Here is a 21,188-nt window from a genome sequence, read left to right on the forward strand (position 1 = left end):
CATAACCTCTGTGTTAATTTAGGTTACAGGATCTCACCCCAACACTGCACAAATGCCATGTGGATCAAAGATGGTGCCTGGGAGTCAGGGAGATTGAGGTTTGATTCCTGGATCAGTTGCTTGTCAGCCTTGTAATCCGGGACAAGTTTCTTGGCCTTGTTAAGCCCCCTTGTAAAATAGGGGGAAAAATAGGATAGTTCTGAAAAGTAAATGAGATCATGCTCATTCGGCCCTCAGGATTATGCTTTGCACACACGAAGCTCTGAATAAATGTTAGCTGTTATCTCTGGCTCTCCTCTACCTCCACACTCACCCACAGTATGTCATGTCAGTTAGGCCTTGACCCTCTCGATAGGTGAAAGAATTTTATTGGACCGAGTCTCCCAAGTTCCAGATGTGAAGAGGCTTCCTTCTGAGAGGAACAGAGATGCTGACAAGAGGCTGGAATTTCTGAAAACCAGAGATCCCAAGAGAGAAGAGGGTGAGAGACCATGACTGTCGGTCAGATGGGATGTAGAGGTAAAGATGGAGGGTTATCAGCCAAAGAAATAGTAATGCTTTTGTCAGGGGAAAAATCTTTTCTTCTGCCCTCCTACATTCAGTATCTGGAAGCCTGTGAATATTTACCTGCATGGATGTTTACACAAAAGAAGTGAAATCAAATAAGACCCAGGGTTAGATTAGGGGTCTTAGGTACCCTTCCAACAAACTAAGAGAGTTTGGGGCCAAAGGGCAATGAATTGTGGGGAAGTGACTAGGAAATACACAGGGGAACCAATGGAAGAGAAGGGCTGTTAGGAAGGTCTGTTTACACACATTCATCTTGGTGTTGAATCCCCATCTTCAGTTGTGCCCTGCTCTCAGACTGCTAAGGGGAGGGCACAGAACTCTTCCTGCATCTATTGATTCTCGATTGCCTTCGGCTCAAAAGAATCCTTACGCCAAAGTAGCGTATTTTGGAATGGCATGCTCTGAGCTCCTTCACTTTACCTGACTGTTCAGCTGCCAGAACCAAAAATCTAGCTAAGCCTCCTTCTGCAGCCATAAAGAACCTCCACTCAGATTTAGCTCCAAAGGTGCTTCTCAGACCCAAAGAGTCACAGCACCTGGCCTGTGTGCCTACATTCTCATCCCTTCAGGGCATCCAAGAAGGAAGTTCAGAAAAGATACTCCAAGGCTAGGAAGGAAGCCACAAAAGAAGCAAAAATGGTCTTTGGGTGACTAAGATTCACCCCAATTCCCTGACAAGAGTCTATGCCTCTGGGGGTCCTGCTGAGCCACACTGTGTTTTCTGAGAAATGCCCTCCACTAATAGACTTGGACCCTGTAATTACATTAGTAGTATGTGGATCTGTTTGTTCTCTTTGCCCATCTGGCAGGCCTGGGATTGTGCCTTGACCCAGAGCAACCAATCAAGAACCTATGCACGGAGATTCAGATTTTCTGTGAATTTGGAACTAGGATAGGAAATCATTTAGGTGAAGCTGCTTAAAAGGTCATGCAGAAGAAGGTCTGCAGAGAGAATATAGTAGATGGTTCAAGATGTCCAGGCCTTCACCAGAGGGCAATCAAGACTAGTTCCTGACTCACCAGTCCCAGCACCCCAAGGCCTGGCTGGATTTCTTGGGATTGAAGTGCATAACATTCCCCCTTTACTATGTGATTCCAATTTTCTGTTAGCCAAAAGATCCTTGACTGAAACACTGATTTTCTTTGACTCTATGTCTTCTTGTCCAAGTTCTCTCAGACCAAATATACAGACCCAGAGCTCTGGTTTCCATCGTGGAGTTCAGAGCTTCACTCCATCCCAGGACAGCTCCATCCAGAATTCAGCCTACAATTGGAAGGAGAGCCAGTACCATCCCTAATCTGCTCCAGAACGCCGGGCACCCGCAGATCCCCTCTCAGAGGTAACAATAGTAATAGCTACCATTTCATCCTGCATGAGATGCTGTGCCAAATATTATTTTCAGTCCTCAAAAGAATACTGATTGGTTTTTTAATTGTTTTAAATATTTTTACTATGATTTAATGTACATGTACACGGAGAGCAAAAAAGCATAAATTCCTCACACTTACAAGCTTTTATAGACATAGGAAGCCAAAAACTTGCCAACCAAAACCATTAAAATTAACATAAACAATTGAGATCTGGCTGTTAGAGTCCTGGGCTGCCCGTTCACCAAAATGGTAGCTCATGAATGGTCAGGGAAAGATCTTGAAAAATACTCACAACCAGGCACAGGGAAGCCCTTGTTAAAGATTTGTTGAATGAATAAATGACTAAATGGGTGAGTATGAAGATAGTTGTTTGTTTGTTTGTTTATTGGCACAGAATGTATGGTTCTGTCCCTCTTTTATTCATTCATGAGAGACAGAGAGAGAGAGAGACAGAGAGAGGCAGAGACACAGGCAGAGGGAGAAGCAGGCTCCATACAGGGAGCCCAACGTGGGACTCCAGGATCATGCCCTGGGCTGCAGGCGGCACTAAACCGCTGAGCCACCAGGGCTGCCCAAAGATAGTTGTTTAAAAGACAGTCTGCTCTACCCCAACCATGCAGAAGCCTGTAATTCAGCATTTCATATTCACCACTGCAGCCAGTGGCTCTTCCCTCCTTGTTACCCAGGGGCTAGTCTAATGGCATTCACCATTGCAGTCAGCCAGGATACCATTAAAAGCTTCAGTCCAGCCACTGTTCCCCAACCCAGGTCTTGGCTCTGGGCCCTGGGTTCAGGGAGTGGTCTGGTTGTTTACCAGAAATTTGGACCTTCTTCAGAGAAAAGCGCAGATGACCTATTAGTCTAATTCAAGCACTTAGCAAGGAATGACTGTATTATTCACACCCCCAGCCCCAGGCTAATGGAGCTGGAGCAAATGGAGAGGCTTTGCCAGCTCCAAGATCTTCCTGGGAGGGGAGGAAGGGAAGGTCCACCCAGTGCCCCACTGAAGTTTGCAGGCAGGCTTGTTGGCAGAGCATTTCCTGGAGGTAGGGTGGGCTATGGGAGTACAAAAATGTGTAAGGAGAGGCCGCCCTAATTCCACCCACCACTCTGGCAGCAACTCTGCTCATCCACCCTCAGTCACCTCCTCACGACCTTGAAACTTGGTTGGGAGAAAAATGGGGAGACAACCAAATATCTGTCGATGTAGTACTGGTTAAATAACCCATGTATGAAGGAATATGCATTTATACAAGTCCATGTTCTGCAGCTGATAACAAGAATGCTGTAGTTCAAGCTCTACTCATGCATGCCGAAAGATATCTGTGACTTACACAGCGATATCCAATTTACATGAAATTATATACACCAGCAGATTCTCACATGCACAGGTATACAGAAAGCATTTGGCAGTTTGCAAGGAGGATTTTAAAGATTTTACTTTCTTTTTTTTATAATTGTCTGTATTGTTCAAATTCTCTACAAAAACCACTTACTATAATTGCTACCATTTTTGAGTTCTTACTACGTGTCAGTCCCAATGCTTTTCCATGGATTATCTCACTCCTTATGAAGTGGGTTCTATGCTTTTTCACATTACCGAGGGAGATAATGAGATTAGAAAGGTTGAACCCAAGGTCATGTAGCTAGTAACTGACAGAGTCAAGTGTTTTTGGAGGATCAAATGAATTAATGCATGTAGTAGGGGCTCAATAAATGAGGGTTATTATTATAATTATTGTACAGCAGTCATCACACTACCTTGTTCTTCTTATCTTGTCTATTTCCCAGCTCTGGTGTGTGAAAGACTTGGAAACAGGCTCTGAATTATTACTTCAGAATCTCCTACATCCAGCACAGTGCCTTGCAGAGCCAGCACGCATCAGATGCTTATGGAAAGAGTGAGTGAATGAATTAAGAGGCAAATATCCACAGCTCTATAAATATATTTTCCCAACTACTTTGTTTCCTTATCCCAACAGGATTGCAAATTATCATCTGGAGCAAACCAATAACCTAAGCAGGTGCTATAGATGGACACTCCCCCTCAGCTGCTGTGGCAGATCCTAGGCAGTACCCCAGAAATGGCTGGGTCTGGGACAGATACCTAGTCCACAGCCTCACATTAGCTATTTTTTCTTCCAACTCCATGTTAAGTACACAGAGAGGTTGAGAGACTTGCAGGAAGTCACATAGCAATCGGCGGCAGGGTTTCTGTCTCGCCTGGCCTCTACTCTTGTGTCTGTAACAATCCTAATTATAAATTCACATTGTGAGAAAATAGGAAAAGAGCAAAAGTTTTTTTTAAAGATTTATTTATTTATTCGTGAGAGACACAGAGAGAGAGGCAGAGACACAGGCAGAGGGAGAAGCAGGCTCCTTGCAGGAGCCCAATGTGGGACTCGATCCTGGGACTCCAGGATCACACCCTGAGCCAAAGGCAGATGCTCAACTAGTGAGCCACCCAGGTGTCCCAGAAAAGAGCAAAATTTTAAGTCAAATGTTTAATCATGATCCAAGGAGCTGGGGGGTACTTCAGGACAGTAGCAGGAAGAAAGCAAGACCCAAACGCTCTGGCTCCTGCTCAAATGTTCTGCAGGATCCCTGGGTAGGGGAGGCAGCAGGTTCCCATTCCCCATTCAGAGGAGGAGACAGAGGGGTAGGAGTCTTGCCTCAGTCTTCCTCACAATGGGGAATGTCTTTCTAGGCTGCCTCAGAACATCCAGCCCTGCCTACCTGGAGAATGCAACAGAGAGTGACTGATTTGTTAGAGCCTGGGTGATTCTGGTGGGCAGGAGGAAGGGCTCAGGAGACAGCTAGGGAGAGGTGGCCTCCCCCAGAAGACATGGTAAAACCAAAGTCCCTAAGTCCTAAGGAAGGGCGCCTGAGTCAGAAGCAGAGGGAATGAGAACCTAGCTAGTCAGTTTCTGCTATGACCCCCTCTGGAGCCATCTGGATATGGGGGCGGGGTGCAGGGTGCAGTCAAGGTTGCCATGTTGTTTAGGGCATCTCTTTCCTGATGTTGCTCTTTCCTCAACCCTTGCAGGCTGCAGGTCAGGCCTGGTGTGGTAGAGGGGAGAGGGGTCCAGGGGAAGTCCAGCTACCAGAGGCTCAGGAGCAGAATCAAGGGAAGTGTACTGGAGAAAAGAGAGGGTACCCAGGGCTGTGGCCTCAGAGCAGGGCTTTTGTTCTGTAGAAGAAATGGAATGGAGTCAGCTCCATACTCTTCACCACCTTGGCCTCAGTCAAGGCCTTGTCCACCTCCCCTGAGGTATCCATTAGAAGCCTATAGTTCATGACCAAAGTGAGGTCACCCTCTCAATCCCCTTTCCTGGGTTTCCCCCAGCTAGTCCAGTAAAGGCAAGAGGTGTGTAATGGAGGTGGCCCTACCTGGCGTTCCATCACAGAAAAGGTAGGGTCTGCCCCATCCTGGGAGAAGAGTTGACTGTGAAAACGCATCTTAGCTGCAATGGCCTCCACTAAGGAGAGGAAAGAAGGTAGAATGGAAGCAGGCAGATGCTGGAGATCTCTCGGGATCCCATGGAAAGGGAATATCTCAGGGCCCTGGTATATAACAGGGCAAGTGGGAGTGGGATACTGTCTTATTCTGCTTGCTTATTTCTTGAGCTAAAGAATGTCCCTGGGGCCGAGACAGGTAGAACAGGCACCATGGGGGGTCACTCAGGGAGTGGGAGAAGGAAGAAAGGCCTAGACTTGGGGTGATATAAACCTGTGCTGAGGAGGGGTCAGGAGATACCTGCAGAAGAAGGATGGACCCAGTGTGGACCACAGAGCTGACCCCTCTCCTCTCCCTTTGCCCAGCTGACAGGACCACGGGGGCTGGGGGCAGGTGGAACACACTCACTGAGGCAGGGGTTGTGGGAGAAGGACTCTTCCAGCTGCTCACACTCCTCCTGTAGGTTGCCACTGCCTCGGCAGGTGCAGCTTAAGGCAACACTGGTGTTGACGTTGCTGACAAAGTTGGGAGTCATGGCAGTCCCTGAGGGTAAAGAGAGGATTATCAGGGCTCAGGCCAACCCAAACTTCAACCCCCACTCTTTGACACTTGTCTCAGGACCACTCCACCTGGGTTCAATCTCCAGAGCATTTTCATCCCCAGGGACAGTCACCCTACGACTCCCATTACACAGCACTCCAGCCTCTCACCAATGAGCCCCATGTATGAGCGTAGACATCTGGACTGTTCTGTTGCACAGGTCCCTAGGATGTCCAGAGGATGGCAGTGGGTCTGAAAATCCACCAGACGAGATCTGGAAAAGAGAAATTATGAGTCCTCATTGAGGGCCTGGTCTGCAACCTTCACCCTTGTTACCCCTTCAGCTCACATGCCCACCTTTATGCCAGATCCTCCTCTGTTTTCAAGACCTGGTCCAGGGCACCCCCCTCAGTGAAGCCTGTTTCTGTCGCGGTTAAATGCACTATCACCCTGTCCCTCAGAGCATACCACTTTGAATTCAGGTTCCATAATACCTAACTATGAGATTTCAGGCAGCTTCTTTAACCTCAATCTTCTCAACTATGAATAGAAATGAAAACAGTACTGGGGGCCTGGGTGGCTCAGTCGGTTGAGTGTCTGACTTTCGATTTCGACTCAGGTGGTGATCTCCGGGTCATGGGATCCAGCCCTGTGTCCGGCTTTGCAGCCCTAGTGCAGTCTGCTTGTCCCTCTCCCTCTGCACCTCCTCCTGCTCATTCCCTCTCTATCTTAAATAAATAAATAAATAATAAATAAATAAACAAACAAACAAATAAAATCCTTTAACAAAAAAAAGAAATGAAAACAGTACTTCCTCCTGGGTTTTTGTGAGGACGAAATAAGAGATTGCAAATACAGCATTAAGCATAGTGGTTGGTACAGACTAAGTGCTCATTAAATGTTAGATACTGTTATTGTTCACACTGATTCTGTAATAGGTAAAGCTGATTATCTTTGGGTGATAGAATTACAAATAAATTTTTCTGTGCATACTTCTGCAGCTTTCCTTACATTTTGCATTTTATCAGATGGGTGGTTTATTTCTCTCTCACCCCCACCCAAATGCAAATTCCTTGGAGGAAAGGACAGTATCTTAGTCATCTAGCCCCACACTAGCTCCATAATGGGAATAGCTAGGACCATAACAATAGGCAGTATATCTGAGTAGTTAGGCCAGACTTTATTCCAAACCTCATTAAGTAACCTGACTTACTACCTGGATGAACCTCAACAAGCTATTTACACTTTTTCTGAAAATAAAATAAAATAAACTTTCTCTGTCGTGATTCCTTCTTTGTAAAGTGAGGATAAAAAAAAAAACAAAAAACAAAAAAAAACACAAAAAACCACCATCTATCTTACAGGGTTCTTGTAAGGGTTATGTGAGTTAATACTTATTAAGTACCCAAAACTGGGCAGCCCTGGTGGTCCAGAGGTTTAGCGCCACCTTCAGCCCAGGGCATGATTCTGGTAACCTGGGATTAGTCCCACGTTGGGCTCCCTGCATGGAGCCTGCTTCTCCCTCTGCCTGTGTCTCTGCCTCTCTCTCTCTCTCTCTGTGTCTCATGAATAAATAAATAAAATCTTAAAAAAAAAAAAAAAAAAAAACCTACCCAAAACAGTACTTTGCTCATAGTAAGTATTCAGTAAGTGTTAATGAAATGATGATTGAGAGTTTTATGTGATAATTTAGAAAAGAAGAAAGTAGAGCTCAGAGAGGTTGGAGAGTTAAGTAACTTGCCCAAGGTTACAGAGAAATAGGGGGTAGAACCAGGCTGCAAAACAAGCTTGGGGTGACTCTCATTGTTAGCAAATGCTACCTGAATGGATAATAACTTCAATTCGGTGAGTGTTTTGTCCTGAAGAGGCAGAGGAAAGCCAGATCAGAATTTCAAATTTTGTGGGGAATTATGTATCAAACGTCTTACAAATCATCATGTACTTTGATTTGGTAATGGTATTTACAGCAACACGTCCTAAGTAATTAGATTTATGCACAAGAATGAACAAGAGTGATATTTACTGTAGCATTATTTATAGCAGGAAAGAAAGAAACCTAAATATCCAACAATAGAAGAAGGATTAAATAAAGTATGGGGCATCTATAAAATGGAATACAATGTAGGCATTTTGTTGTCCAAGGAGAGTAAAAGACAAAATAAGCACCACCATTTATTGAGCACTTACTCTGCACCAGTAAGCTAAGCACTCTGCATAAATTATGCCATTTAACTCTCACCAGAATCCCATGAGGTCTGTATTATTACTCCACTTTTTACAGAGGACTAAGAGGAACGTTAGGTTAAGTAATGGAGTTTTAGGTTAAAGGGATGGACTCAAAGTCGCAGAGTCCCAGGATTTTTTTTTTTTTTTTTTTTTGGATTCATTTATTTGAGAAGAGAGAGGCAAGGGGAGGCAGATGAAGAAGGAGAAGCAGATTCCTTGCTGAGCAGGGAGCCGGATTCCGGGCTGGATCCCAGGACCCTAGGGTCATGACCTGAGCTGAAGGCAGCCACTTAACCAACTGAGCCACACAGGGGCCCAGAGTACCAGGATTTAAATTCATATCGGTCTGCCTCGGGAGCCTGTCTTCACCACTAGTCCTTCCTGCCTTGGCGGGTGAGATGTGCACATAAGTGAAAAAAAGCGGGATACAAGTATATTTCTAGAATATCATTTTGTTTCTCTGTATACAAAAAAAGACTAGAAGGAAAGGTTCCCCGAAGTGTGTGGATCATCTTCAGGGGATGGATTCTGAGTGTTATTTTATACTTTTTTATATTTTCTGAAGTTTTTACACACAGTTGTGGGTTTTTTGTTTGTTCGTTTTTTTGAGAAAAGAGTTCCCCAAAATACTGATGGGAGCTCCCAGGTGAAGTCAGTCCCCAGTCACCAGGGGGCAAGCCCAGCGCAGCCCAGGAAGGGGGCTGGGAAGGACCGGTGCGCACTGGGCCCTCGGCCCGCCCTGCCCACCCGCACCCGCACCCGCGCCCGCACCCGCACCTGCACAGCGGGTCAGAGACGCAGTCGCGCCGCAGCTGCAGGCAGTTGGGGGCCCCCGCCGGCAGCGCGCAGCCGGGGGCGATGGTGTTGCGCCGCCGTCGCCCGCAGCCCTGGTCGGAGGGCGCGCAGGGACACAGCAGCAGGCCCTGGGCGTGCGGCTCCGACGCCTTCGCAAAGAAGGCGCGCAGCTGCCGGAGGCAGGTGCGGCGCTGGCAGCGGGACCCCGAGCACGCCTCCGCGTAGGCCTTGCGCAGCCGGTCACACTTGTCGTTAAGAGTGCACAGCATGGCGAACTTGAGGCAGAGATCTGAGTCTGCGGGCAGAAGGGCACCAGGTCACCAGTCGTCTCCGCAAACGTGTGGCCCAGTGTAGCCAGGAACCCCTGCGACCCTGAATACGGCCGCCGCTAACCCGGGGCTCCTCGGGGCTTTCCCACTACCCACAAACTCTGGTATTTGTGGTCCTCCCTCATCCTAGTCTTCAGCTTGCCTGGGTGTAAAAAAAAAAAAAAAAAAAAAAAAAAAAGGAGAAGTAGCAGCAGCTCTATAGATATAGATATCTCTCTCGTTTAGCATTAAAGTGGCCAGAAAGCTAAAAGGAAACTCCTCCATCCTCAATCCCACAAAATCTCATGGTGGAAATCACCATGTTTGTTTTGCATCCATTCTGTACCCTGTCTGTCTTTAATGATTGATGCATGATGCCTAAAAACTCCCTATACTCTGAGTCCCGGGAAATTATGGTGATATTTCTATTAACAGAATATTCCAGCAGTCAAAACAATAAAGTATTCCCAGATTCCTTGTAACAAAGAGTTTATGTATTAGTCTCTATGCTTTTCTCTGAAAATTCTAATCCCACTACAGGCTTGACTGTGCAACAAAGTTCACATCTTTCTCAAAAAGTGAGTGCATGCGTGTGTGCTCCTTTCCAATTAACACAACAGCCTCACTTTCCTGAAAAACATGCATTTTAGTCCTTGCTAGACAGATGGTTCCCACCCTGAGTCACCCCTGAGGAGTCACCGTCTCTCTCACCATGTTCCCTGCCGGATTCCTCACCCATTTCATTAGAATGGTTTGAAAACAAGCAATTTCCTAGTCTTCAGGGACAGATAGCTACTTTCCTGGCTGCCTCGAATAAGGGTAAATACTACATTTCAGCATATTTTTTCTGGGATGGCTGCCACCCCACCAAACCCTTTGTAGAGACCGATCTTTTGGAACCTGGGAGCCCTAATAGGCTACCTTCAAATGCCTCCCTAATACCTATGGCTCTTTGTTGACTTACAAGACTATGCCATGCCTACAGCTCAAACTCCCACCCTGACACAATGCTTCTTTAGTCACCTGGCAGACTAGAACTTTCCCCCATGGCACCCTTTGGTTTTTGTTTCCCACCAGCTACCCTCCCTCCTTGCAGGGTCCAAGGCCTGCCCCTCACTCCCCAGCCTCAGCTTGCCCTCCACACCTGGTTTGAGCATGTTCAGTTTGCTGAGATTCATTTTCCAGGGTTTTCTGGTCACTGTATCTTCATAGGGGAAGACATCCAGTTCATAGTCACCTAGAGACAAGGCAACAAGAATCTTGAGGACTGGGCTGAGGGAGTGGCAGCAGGAGGGGCTGAAGCTGCTAGGTCAGCCCTCAAAGCCCTGTGGAAAAAAGGAAAAGTCACAGTCTCTACCTAACTAGCTGCAAGCTGTTCAGAGGTGACAAAAAGCAAAACAAGGACATAAAGTTGGAGGCTGGGCTCAATGAATACACTGGGTTTAACTACAAGAAGAATAAAGTTACCACGTGTTGAGTACACTGTGTGCTGGGTACCAGGGTATAAGTAAAGAAGAAGAAAGAATTCAATCTCACTTAATTGTCCTAGAAGCTTTTGAGTAGGTAAGAAGAAATAGGCTGAGGAGAGGTTAAGTCACTTTCTCAGGCTCACAGAGGCTAAAAAGTAGAGCTGGGTCTTGAAACCTACACTATCTGATTCCAGAGTCTCCACTCCTAACCACTAACCACATGGCCTACGGGTACATAAGCAGGCAAGGGAACTCTCTCTTGTTTTCTTCTACTGTTGAGGAAGGGGCAGTAGAAGACCCTGTTTGAGGCCTGACCATGTAGCTATGGATTCATGTTGAGGAGGCAAAGTGAGGCTGAGTCTCAAAGCACAGAACTCTGGGAGAGACAATGATCTCAAAGGAAACATATCTTTCCCAGTCACACCCAGGGTGCTGTGGGTTCCTGCAGGGGACATAAAAGGTCCTATAAAGTCACTGTATAGCTCATACACATGGTGGACCCTCAATAAAAGTTGGCTAATAAATCTTGTTGGAAGAGAGAGGTGAGACAATGCAAGGTGTCACCCAATATGCCTTTGAGAGTGCATCTTTAGGAGAGAAGAAATATGGATGAGATCAAGCAAACAGGAAAGGGTGGTCAAGATATTTGGGGATATCTGAAAGCTCCCAAGGGAAAAAGTGGGAAGGCAAGAGATCCAGGGAGAAGTCTCTGGGGAAGTTCTGAAAGAGAACTGATTAGGATGAGGAGTAGAAACAAGGAACAAAAAGTATGGTAAATTGTATTATTGTTTCCAGTTATAGCTAGGTATGCACCCTGTGAGAGGATTATACACCCAGCCCTTTCCCCCTTGCCATGTGACTCTCAGGCCCCCTAGAAGAGGAGTACACTTCCACACCCTACTGCAAGCAAGGATTGCCTGTGGGACCTGCTTTGGCCTATGGATGGTGAGCTGAAGTGACATAAATCACATCTGAGGAGAAGCTTTAAGAACCATCATGTGGGGCAGTCCCGGTGGCTCAGTGGTTTAGCACTGCCTTCAGCCCAGGGCCTGATCCTGGAGACCTGGGATCGAGTCCCATGTCTGGCTCCTTGCATGGAGCCTGCTTCCCCTCTGCCTGTGTCTCTGCCTCTCTCTCCCTGTGTCTCCCATGAATAAATAAATAAAATCTTTAAAAAAAAAAAAAAAAAAAGAACCATCACGTGGTCCTGTGGCTGCTCTTTTCCCTCTTTCAGCCTGGGTCCTTGAAAGAAGAAGACAGGTAGAGAGCAAAGACAAAGCCAACTCAAGGAAGCCCACAGCAGGTGTGTAACATGAACAGAAAAGAGATTTTTGTTATAGAAGGCCCCCATACGTGGGGGTTGGTTAGTTTTTACTACAACATAATCTAGCAAATTCTTATTAAAAATGTAACTGATATTTAGAAATGAGTGCGGCAGTAACAAAAAAAAATCTAGGGATCCCCGGGTGGCGCAGCGGTTTAGCGCCTGCCTTTGGCCCAGGGCGCGATCCTGGAGACCCGGGATCGAATCCCACGTCGGGCTCCCGGTGCATGGAGCCTGCTTCTCCCTCTGCCTATGTCTCTGCCTCTCTCTCTCTCTCTCTCTCTGTGACTATCATAAATAAATAAAAATTTAAAAAAAAATCTAAAATGTTTGGTATCGCCTTTGGGGCTGGGCAATGAATGGTTGGTGAATAAGCTGTGTCTGGGATAATGGAAAGTAGGAGTCTTCAATATGTAGTGTCAAAGCCTTTGGTAAAATTGTTGCCTGCAATAATTTGCAAGGAAGATGTACTGAATGAGAATGCGCTTTAAAGGAAAGAAATGGAGAAGCAGTCCAGTATGACTAGTATGTCTTGATTGCTACTGGCTGCATTTTGCCAGGTACTACAAGAAAGATAAAAGTTCAGGGCAGAACTGGCCAGTTTGCAAATAGGGAGGAAAAAGAAAAGAAAAAAATCCAGAAATTCCAGGATTTGTAGGATTAAGAGATGCAATTGCATATCCTTCAAATAGTAAAATATAAAATTGAAAGAGGTTTTGAGTAATAAGATGATCCCAACTCAGCCTTGGGGCATGCACCAATTCAATGATTATGACTACCACGCCCTTTGTGATCTCTCACTGATGAAGATGGTATTAATAAATCCTGCCAGACAGACAAATATGCTCAGGGAAAGAAGACTAGGGTAGTGGCCCTTCCACAGAAGCCTGACAAGAGCAAGATACTTTTTTTTTTTTTTTAAGATTTTATTTATTCATGAGAGGCACAGAGAGAGGCAGAGTCAGAGGCAGGAGAAACAAGCTCCCTGTGGGGAATCTGATGCAGGACTCCCTGAGACCCAGAGATCACAACCTGAGCCGAAGGCAGATGTTCAACCCCTGAGCCACCCAGGTGGCCCTCCCCAAGAGCAAGACACTTCTAATTAGATCTAGAGACACGTCTTGAATTATAGGGAAGGCTATTGGCCCATGAGGTGACAGAAACCAAAGATACAAAAAGCAATTAAGTTTTGAGAATGTTGTACTGCCAAGAGCCACCAGCCTGAATTCAAATAGACTCTCTGGGAGTCTTAAAATGCCCCAACATTCCTCAGGTAGGAAGCCTCAAGGAGGTGGTAATCTCCAATACCCTTCTCAGACAGGGCCAAAGAAAACAATGGAGAAGGAAGGACCTGCCAGGGGCACAGGGGCTAGGCCAAGATTGTTGGAGAACAACATATAAAGCAACTCTCATAAGGAGCAAAAGCAGAGCCTTATTAAGGAGCAGCACCACTACCAAGGGAGGATGGCCCCTACGAGGACCAACGACGTGCATGCAGTAGGACCTCAGCGGAACAGCTCTGGGGCAACGTCTGCCATGTGCTCCTCACTGCTCCCCTTTCTGAGAGTTCATTGTGGTTCTCCTGTCCCTGTTCCACTGTTGTACAAGGAGTATATATTAGAGGCAGGTGACCTGTCTTTTTTTTTTTTAATTTTTTATTTATTTATGATAGTCACAGAGAGAGAGAGGCAGAGACATAGGCAGAGGGAGAAGCAGGCTCCATGCACCGGGAGCCTGACGTGGGATTCGATCCCGGGTCTCCAGGATCGTGCCCTGGGCCAAAGGCAGGCGCCAAACCGCTGCGCCACCCAGGGATCCCAGGAGTATATATTAGAGGCAGGTGACCTGTCTTTTTTGTCCATAAGTAGCTAGATCAGATCAAGAGGAGTCATATCCAGACCCAACAGAGAAATTATCATAACGTCCTAGACTGGTAGCCTGATACAATGTTTGGCTAGAACTCTTAGGGGATCTTCCTTAGAAAGTGAGTTGATGGGTGCCTGGCCGGCTCAGTTGGAGGAGCACACGACTCTTGATCTTGGGGTTGTGAGCTTGACCCCCATGTTTGGTGTAGAGATTACTTAAAAATAAAAAATCTGAAAGGAAGAGGGGGGAGAGAGGGAAGGGGGAAGGAAGGAAGGAAGGAAGGAAGGAAGGAAGGAAGGAAGGAAGGAAGGAAGGAAGGAAGGAAGGGAGGGAGGAAGTTGATACATTTTGCTTATGGAAGAGAGAGAAATGACTATTTTAACCTGGGACTCTGGGAAATTGTATATTATCTCCGACTATTTTTGCCCTCCCTGTAAGATTAGATGTCTTCACTTATTGCCCCGTGATTTTCAGGGTCTCCTGTGGGAGAAGTATACTTCTGCCCACCAGAGATTTCAGGCTTGGTCACCTGATCTGCTTTGTTCATGGAATGTGAGGCCCTATGTATTTCATGTAACATTTGAGTAGAAGCTTTTAAAGGCACCTGCCATTGCTCATTCCCCTCTGCCATGAAAAAAGAACATCCCAGACAGAGGCTGTACCTTCAGCCTGGATTCCAGAATGAAGTGCACACATGGCATAGCTAACACAGCACATGAGCAAGAACTAAATCTTTGTTTTACAGGTCACGGTTCTGTTACTGCAGCAGAGTCCAGTGAAAGCTGACGAACATGGAAAGGAATCGCTGGAAAGAGTCAAAGGAAGCTCCCCTCTCTCTGGTTCTTCCAGTGCCTTCTCTCTTACTATCTTTTGTCTGTTGATGAGTGTCCTTTCTGTGAAAGGCAGGACCAGGACATCACCTCCCCGTCTCTCTGAACTTCCTGATTCCACTGTATTTGGAATCTGTGAAGGGGTTAAGATCATTTCCCTCCTTGTCCTGTCCATACTCTGCTATTCCAGGAGCCATCCAGGTTGGGCCTCAGCCTGGTACAGAGCTCTGCTAGGAGGCAGCTACATACTATTAGGCAAGAAAGGGGGAAGTGGGGAGGAGAGGGCAGTGCTGTGGATGCCCAGAAGGATACTGCCAATTCCTCCCTCTGCTCCTTACTGATATCAAATGCAGAGCTTTGTTACCACCCCAGTCAGAATCCACCCATCTAGCCTATATTCTGCAGGATTAAACAACAACCCACAAGAACCACCTTCTTTAGCCAAGTTCACTCTACAACAGGGGCCTCACCAAGGCTGCGGGCAAGGTGAACGGTCCAGTAGATGTCCAGGCAGGCGACTTGGTTCTTCATGTGCCGGTGGCATGTGCAGCTCATCAGAGAGCTATTCTTGAGGTGCTGTGCTGCCTCCCTGCACTCTTCAGGGACCAGAAACTCCTGCACGGGTGATGGGGTGCTTACACTAGAGGTGCAGGAATTCAGGTGGTGGTAGGCAGCACTGCAAATAGGATCGACTTGGCATTTCTTCTTGGCCTGGATACAGTTTACCAGTCGGCCTTCGGTGGGGAGGGGGTCTGTGGTGGAGAAAGAGAGACCAGGTGAGGATCACATATGGTCGCAGGAGCTACCTGGGAGTGGCAAGTTGTAGAGTAGGGTAGGGGGAGGGATTCAAGACAACCTTGGACAGCAAAGTTTTGGGGTGGCCCAAAGGCCTTTAGGACTAAGTGAGGAGAAAAGCCCTATAGGAGTCAAGAATCTGTAGCTGTCACAGTATGGACAGAGCAGATCAGGTCCAAGAAGAGGTGGGTTTGAAGAGAAGCTGCTCAGCCTCCTGGGAGAAGGAGGGGGACTATTTTTTGAAGCTAAACCTGGTGACCCTGCCAGGCACAGGAAAGAAGGCTCTTGGCAGAGGAATGCATGGGCAGGTCTAGTATCATAACCAGAGACATGGCAACACGAATGGGAGTGCAACAACTCTGAGGCTTCCACTCAAAGTCATTTAAAAATACCTTCCAGAGGGAATGAGCTGGTGTTGGGGAGCTGTTGCTGATTCTGTCACTCAAAAATACCAAGGTTGGTTATGGTTTAGCCTTCATGGAAGGCCCTACATCCTAGGACTTAGCACCTCTATCAAATGGTAACAAAAATGCCATCATGTCATAAACTTTACAAGGTGAAACTTCTATGAGTCATTTTTAATTCTTCTCTTTCCTTCACATCCTATGTTCAACCCAAGTCCTGTCAACTCCGCAAATATTAGGAAGCTGTCCGCTTCTCTCCACATCTAACACCACCTCCTTAGCTCAAACCACCATCAACTCCTGTCCAAACTACTTCCAAGATGATTGGTCTCCTCAATTTTATTTTCCAAATTCATTCTCCCATACCATTCGGCCATCTTTTGTTGTTTTCCAGCTTTATTGAGAAATAATTAACATCTAACATTGTGTAAATTTTAGGTGTGCAATGTGATGATTTGATTCGTGTATATATTGTGCAGTGATCAACCCAATAAGATCAGTTAATACATCCTGTACCTCATGTTAACTCCTCTCCCACTTCCTTCCACCCACACCTGCCTTCTGTTGCCACTGACCCAGACAAACCTGTGTGAACCTTAGCATTTTTGCTTTAGCCTTTCTTTCTGCTTGGAATGCTCTTCCCCTGATCATCACATGGCTGGCCCCTGCTGGTAATTCACTTTTCAGCCTAAATGTTACCACAGAAAGACCATCCACAACAAATCAGTGTAAAATAACCCCCTAGCTACTCTATCACATCATTACTCCAAGACCCTGCGTAGCACTTTCTATCACTCGATTTTTTTTTTTATCACTTGATTTTTTTAACTTGATTTTTTATGACATATATTTTTTAAAAGATTTTATTTATTTATTCATGAGAGACACACACAGAGAGAGGCAGAGACACAGGCAGAGGGAGAAGCAGGCTCCATGCAGGAAGCCCAATGTGGGATTCGATCCCGGGGTCATGCCCTGAGCCGAAGACAGACGCTCAACCACGGAGCCACGCAGGCATCCCATTAACTTGATTTTTTACTGATTATCTCCCAGTCTAGACTTCTACATCTCTCTTATCACTGCTCTGTCACCAGTGGCTAGGATAGTGCTTGTTTTTTATGAGCTCCTACTATTTATGAAATAACCAAATAATAGAGAAATTCTGTGGGCCACCTCTCTAACTTCTCTGAGCCCCTTCACTCTACTTAAAATCAAAGTGCTAAAATTAGGAGGGGCCTGAGTTTAGTTATTCCAAACTTCTCTTCCAATCAGATGATAATCAAGTAGATTACTTATTAAAATGCAGATTTCTTTTTTTTTTAAAGAATCTTTTTTTTAAATTTTTATTTATTTATGATAGTCACACAGAGAGAGAGAGAGAGAGAGAGAGAGGCAGAGACATAGGCAGAGGGAGACGCAGGCTCCATGCACCGGGAGCCTGACGTGGGATTCGATCCTGTGTCTCCAGGATCGCGCCCTGGGCCAAAGGCAAGCGCTAAACCGCTGCACCACCCAGGGATCCCTAAAATGCAGATTTCTGATGCCACCCTAGAACTACTGGATCAGAATTTCTGGTGATAAGGCCTGAGAATCTGAGTTTTAGCAAGTTCACTGGAAAATATGATGCACCCTGAGAAGTGATCATATCCAATGCACAAACAAAGGCAGGATCAGTAGTATTGATTACACCTTTTGCTTCAGGTTCCAATAAGCTTCACCGTGGCATCACATTTTTATTTAAATTTTTGATATTTTGCTCATCGTGCATTTTGGGGGGGATCATTGGTTTTGATTTTTAGTATACATGCTGCTGAAGTGAGCACTAATTTTGACTTTAAAAAATACTGCACTGGGCAGCCCTGGTGGCGCAGCGGTTTAGCGCCGCCTGCGGCCCGGGGCGTGATCCTGGAGACCCATGGTCAAGTCCCACTTTGGGCTCCCTGCATGGAGCCTGCTTCTCCCTCTGCCTGTGTCTCTGCCTCTCTTGCTCTCTCTGAATGAATAAATAAATAAATCTTAAAAAAAAAATACTACACTGAGAGGCACCTCGCTGGCTCAGTTGGTTGAGCATGCAACTCTTGATATTGGGGTTGCAAATTCAAGCCCCATGTGGGGTGCAGAGATTACATAAAAAAAAACGAAATAATTGGGACATCTGGGTGGCTCAAGCAGTTGAGCATCTGCCTTTGGCTCAGGCATGGTCCTGGAGTTCTGGGATCGAGTCCCACATCGGGCTCCTGCATGGAGCCTGCCTCTCCCTCTGCCTATGTCTCTGCCTCTCTCTGTGTCTCTCATGAATAAATAAATAAAATCTTAAAAAAGAAAACAAAGAAATAATCTTTTTAAAAATACTGCATTAAAATATTCTTTATCTTGACTACTATTTCTTGGTATCTCCTTCACTCCTTCACCTCAGTTCCAATCTTGCGTAGGGCAATTTACTTCACTTTCTGGACCTTAGTTGCCCAAATGTAAGGTGAGGGATTTGGATTAAGCCAGTGTTTCTCAAAGGAGGGCTAGGGAAGAGACAGGTTAGCCCCCTTTAATAGGTATATAATTTCCCAAGGTGGCTCAGATGGTTAAACATCTGCCTTTGGCTCAGGTCATGATCTCTAGGTCCTGGGATTGAGCCCCACATTGAGCCCCACATTAAGCTTCCAGCTCAGTGGGGAGTCTGCTTCTCCCTCTCCTTCTGCCGCTCTCCCTGCTTGTGCTCTCTCTGTCTCTCTCTCAATCTCTCAAATGAATAAAGAAAAAATATTAAAAATATATACATAAAAAGTGTCCAAAGGTAATGGGTGGTTCAAAAAAGCTATTTGATCATTATATACGTGGAAGACGAAAAAACAACTTTTGAAATTTCAAAAACAGATTTAGGGAAGGCATGAGATATTTATCTTTACTAAAAGGAAAACAGATTTAAACAGTTTGCAAAATACTAAATGTTTAAGATGTTACTTCTGGTAGGTATATCTAGTAAGTGCTTAATGAAAGAAATGTAAAAAAAAGTCCAAATCTCATTGCTTAAACTGGACTTAATATTGAATCAACAATTCTCAAAAGTAAATCTCTCTGGGCGCCTGGGAGGCTCAGGTCATGATCTCCAGGTTCTGGGATCAAGCCCGACGGTACCAGCATGGGGCTTCCTGCTCAGAGCGGAGTCTGTTTCTCCGGCTCTCTCTGTCTCTCTGCTCCTCATTCATGCTCACTCTCTCTCTCAAATATGTATTTTACTTTTTAAAGTAAATCTCTCTTATTTCATAGCTGATAGTTCACTGGATCCGAACAGCAGTGGATTTAGGAGCAATTGCAGCTCAACAAAAGAAGGTAGGGGCAATGTTAAATTTCATCATAAGTGGGGGAACTTGTTCCACTTTTTTTTTTTTTTTAAGATTTTATTTATTTATTCATGAGAGAGGCAGAGACACAGGCAGAGGGAGAAGCAGGCTCCCTGCAGGGAGCCCGACATGGGACTCGATCCCCGGTCTCCAGGATCAGCCCTGGGCTGAAGGCCCTGCTAAACCACCGAGCCACCCGGGCTGCCCATGTTCTACTTAATTGGTTAATGAGGAAGGTGTTGCCTGTTTATCCCCGATCTTGATGTGCAGCTATACGTTGAGGTTAATGAAATTTTCTGGGCGGTCAAATCAGCCTGGCGATACCTTGCTGATGGAACCACTCGGGACAGACCAGCGCTTTCCCTCTCCCGTTTCTGTTTTGCAGTAAAGACTGCAGGTCTGCGGTACCACTTCGTGGACGAGGTGATGGTCCCGCGCGGCGTCTGCCTCAGCACTGCCTCCACCCAGGCTCTGTGCAGGAGCCCCACGATGAGATTCCATGCACCCCTCCCACCCCCAAAGGTCTTGGGCATGTTCCCTGGGATCCTGGACCCCACACTACCCTGCCGGGGAACTGGCATGGTCCTAAAGCCAGGCCTTGAACTGTACGTCCACAAACTGTCCACTGTATGTAGAATAGGGCAGGCACCGTGCTGAGCCATTTTCCACTATAGCGAGTTTTCTGCTCCGGCTAAAACAATAAAAATGGGTCCTGAAGGCGGGAGGGGCGGGGAGAGGTTGGTGGAGAGAAATATCCTCCAATAATGATGTTAGCAAGTTCTAGCAGCAGTCTACAACCCGCATTTGTGACAAGTCAGTTTTAGCAAAAACTCGTCTTTCTTCACCTGTACGTCGTGCCCGCGTCCCCAGTCCCTACGGGAGGGGAAGCGTTGAACCCACGCGGGGCAAACGGCGGTCCCGCCTCCTCGGGATGCGGTCGTGGAGCGGCCCGGCCCCGACGCTTCTGCCCGTGCAGACGCAGCTCAGCAGAGGGGCGCGGGGTGGGGGACGGCGAGGAGATGCTGCTGCCCCGGCCGCCGCGGGCCTTCAGTCCGCCGTAGTTGGTGAAGTGTACCCGGAGGGAGGGCATGCCCTTCCTGGCGCCCCGGGGCTCCTCCCCCCGACAGCTGGGACCCCGCGACGCGGTGCCGAGCCCCCGGGTGCCGTGAGCCCCGCTCCCGCCCTCCCGCTAGCGGCCCGGCCCGACCCGCGCACTCGCCACTCACCAGCCCGGAGCGGCCGCGGCAGCAGCAGCAGCAGCAGCAGGAGCGCGAGCAGGAGCGCCGTCGGCGGGGCCCGCGGGGTTGGGGGACGCCCCATGGCTCGGTCCACTCGCCGCCCCGCAGCTTCCCGGCCTCCGCGAGCCGCCTCCGGGGCCGCCCCGCCTCCCCGCGCCCGCCCGCCCGCTCTCTCCCGCCCGGGCCTGGGCGCCGCCCTCCGCCTCCCGGGCGCACCGAGCTCCTCGCCGCTCCCGCCGGGGGCAGGAGGCGGCGGGGCGGGCGGGGGCACCTGCGAGCTGCTGGCCGCCCCCCGGGGGAGGCTTCTGCCCCAGACACTCTTGGCCGCTGCTGCTGGAGAGTCGCCGCCTTGGGCGACTCCAGGATTTATCCAGAAAAGCGCTGTTTCTCACTTGCTGGAGCTCCCACCCCCTTCCCTACACTCGCTCCAGGAACCTCAAGCGGAATCTTGCAGCAAAACTCGAACTAGCACAAGGGCAGTTTAACTTCTAGTATTTATTTTTCCGATTGGAATTTGCACACCCATCCTCCATTTCCCCTCGTAAGTAACTTCAAGGATAAGCTCAGGCTGTTATCATTAACCCCACAATTCTGCAAAGGTAGGTCCCAGACAGGTGAAGTGGCTGGGCGGAAGGCGGTCCTGTGGCCAGACCCAGG

At 47.4% G+C, this 21,188-nt stretch overlaps 1 protein-coding gene across 1 annotated transcript; it reads right to left on the bottom strand.

Moving 5' to 3' along the window:
* Positions 1–4,239: 4,239 nt before the first annotated feature.
* GFRA3 (GDNF family receptor alpha 3) lies at positions 4,240–20,671 on the bottom strand. Its single transcript, XM_025433030.3, has 8 exons — positions 20,520–20,671; positions 15,227–15,508; positions 10,412–10,504; positions 8,942–9,254; positions 6,109–6,212; positions 5,807–5,941; positions 5,332–5,420; positions 4,240–5,131 (listed from the first exon to the last, which is right to left on the bottom strand). Exons 1-8 carry the CDS (start codon positions 20,611–20,613, stop codon positions 5,042–5,044), a joined length of 1,200 nt encoding a protein of 399 aa, XP_025288815.1. The 5' UTR covers positions 20,614–20,671; the 3' UTR covers positions 4,240–5,041.
* Between the last annotated feature and the right edge of the window lie 517 nt (positions 20,672–21,188).

This window comes from Canis lupus, chromosome 11 (genome assembly GCF_003254725.2).
Source record: "Canis lupus dingo isolate Sandy chromosome 11, ASM325472v2, whole genome shotgun sequence".
NCBI lineage: Eukaryota > Metazoa > Chordata > Mammalia > Carnivora > Canidae > Canis > Canis lupus.

Bases quoted from the DNA above. Each gene is read 5' to 3' on its own strand.
- GFRA3 (XM_025433030.3), bottom strand. From the start codon at position 20,613: ATGGGGCGTCCCCCAACCCCGCGGGCCCCGCCGACGGCGCTCCTGCTC. The intron at 15,509-20,519 runs GTGAGTGGCGAG...TCTCCACCACAG, and splicing joins GCCGCGGCCGCTCCGGGCTG to ACCCCCTCCCCACCGAAGGC. The intron at 5,421-5,806 runs GTGAGTGTGTTC...TCCTCTCCTTAG, and splicing joins CTCCCACAACCCCTGCCTCA to TGGAGGCCATTGCAGCTAAG.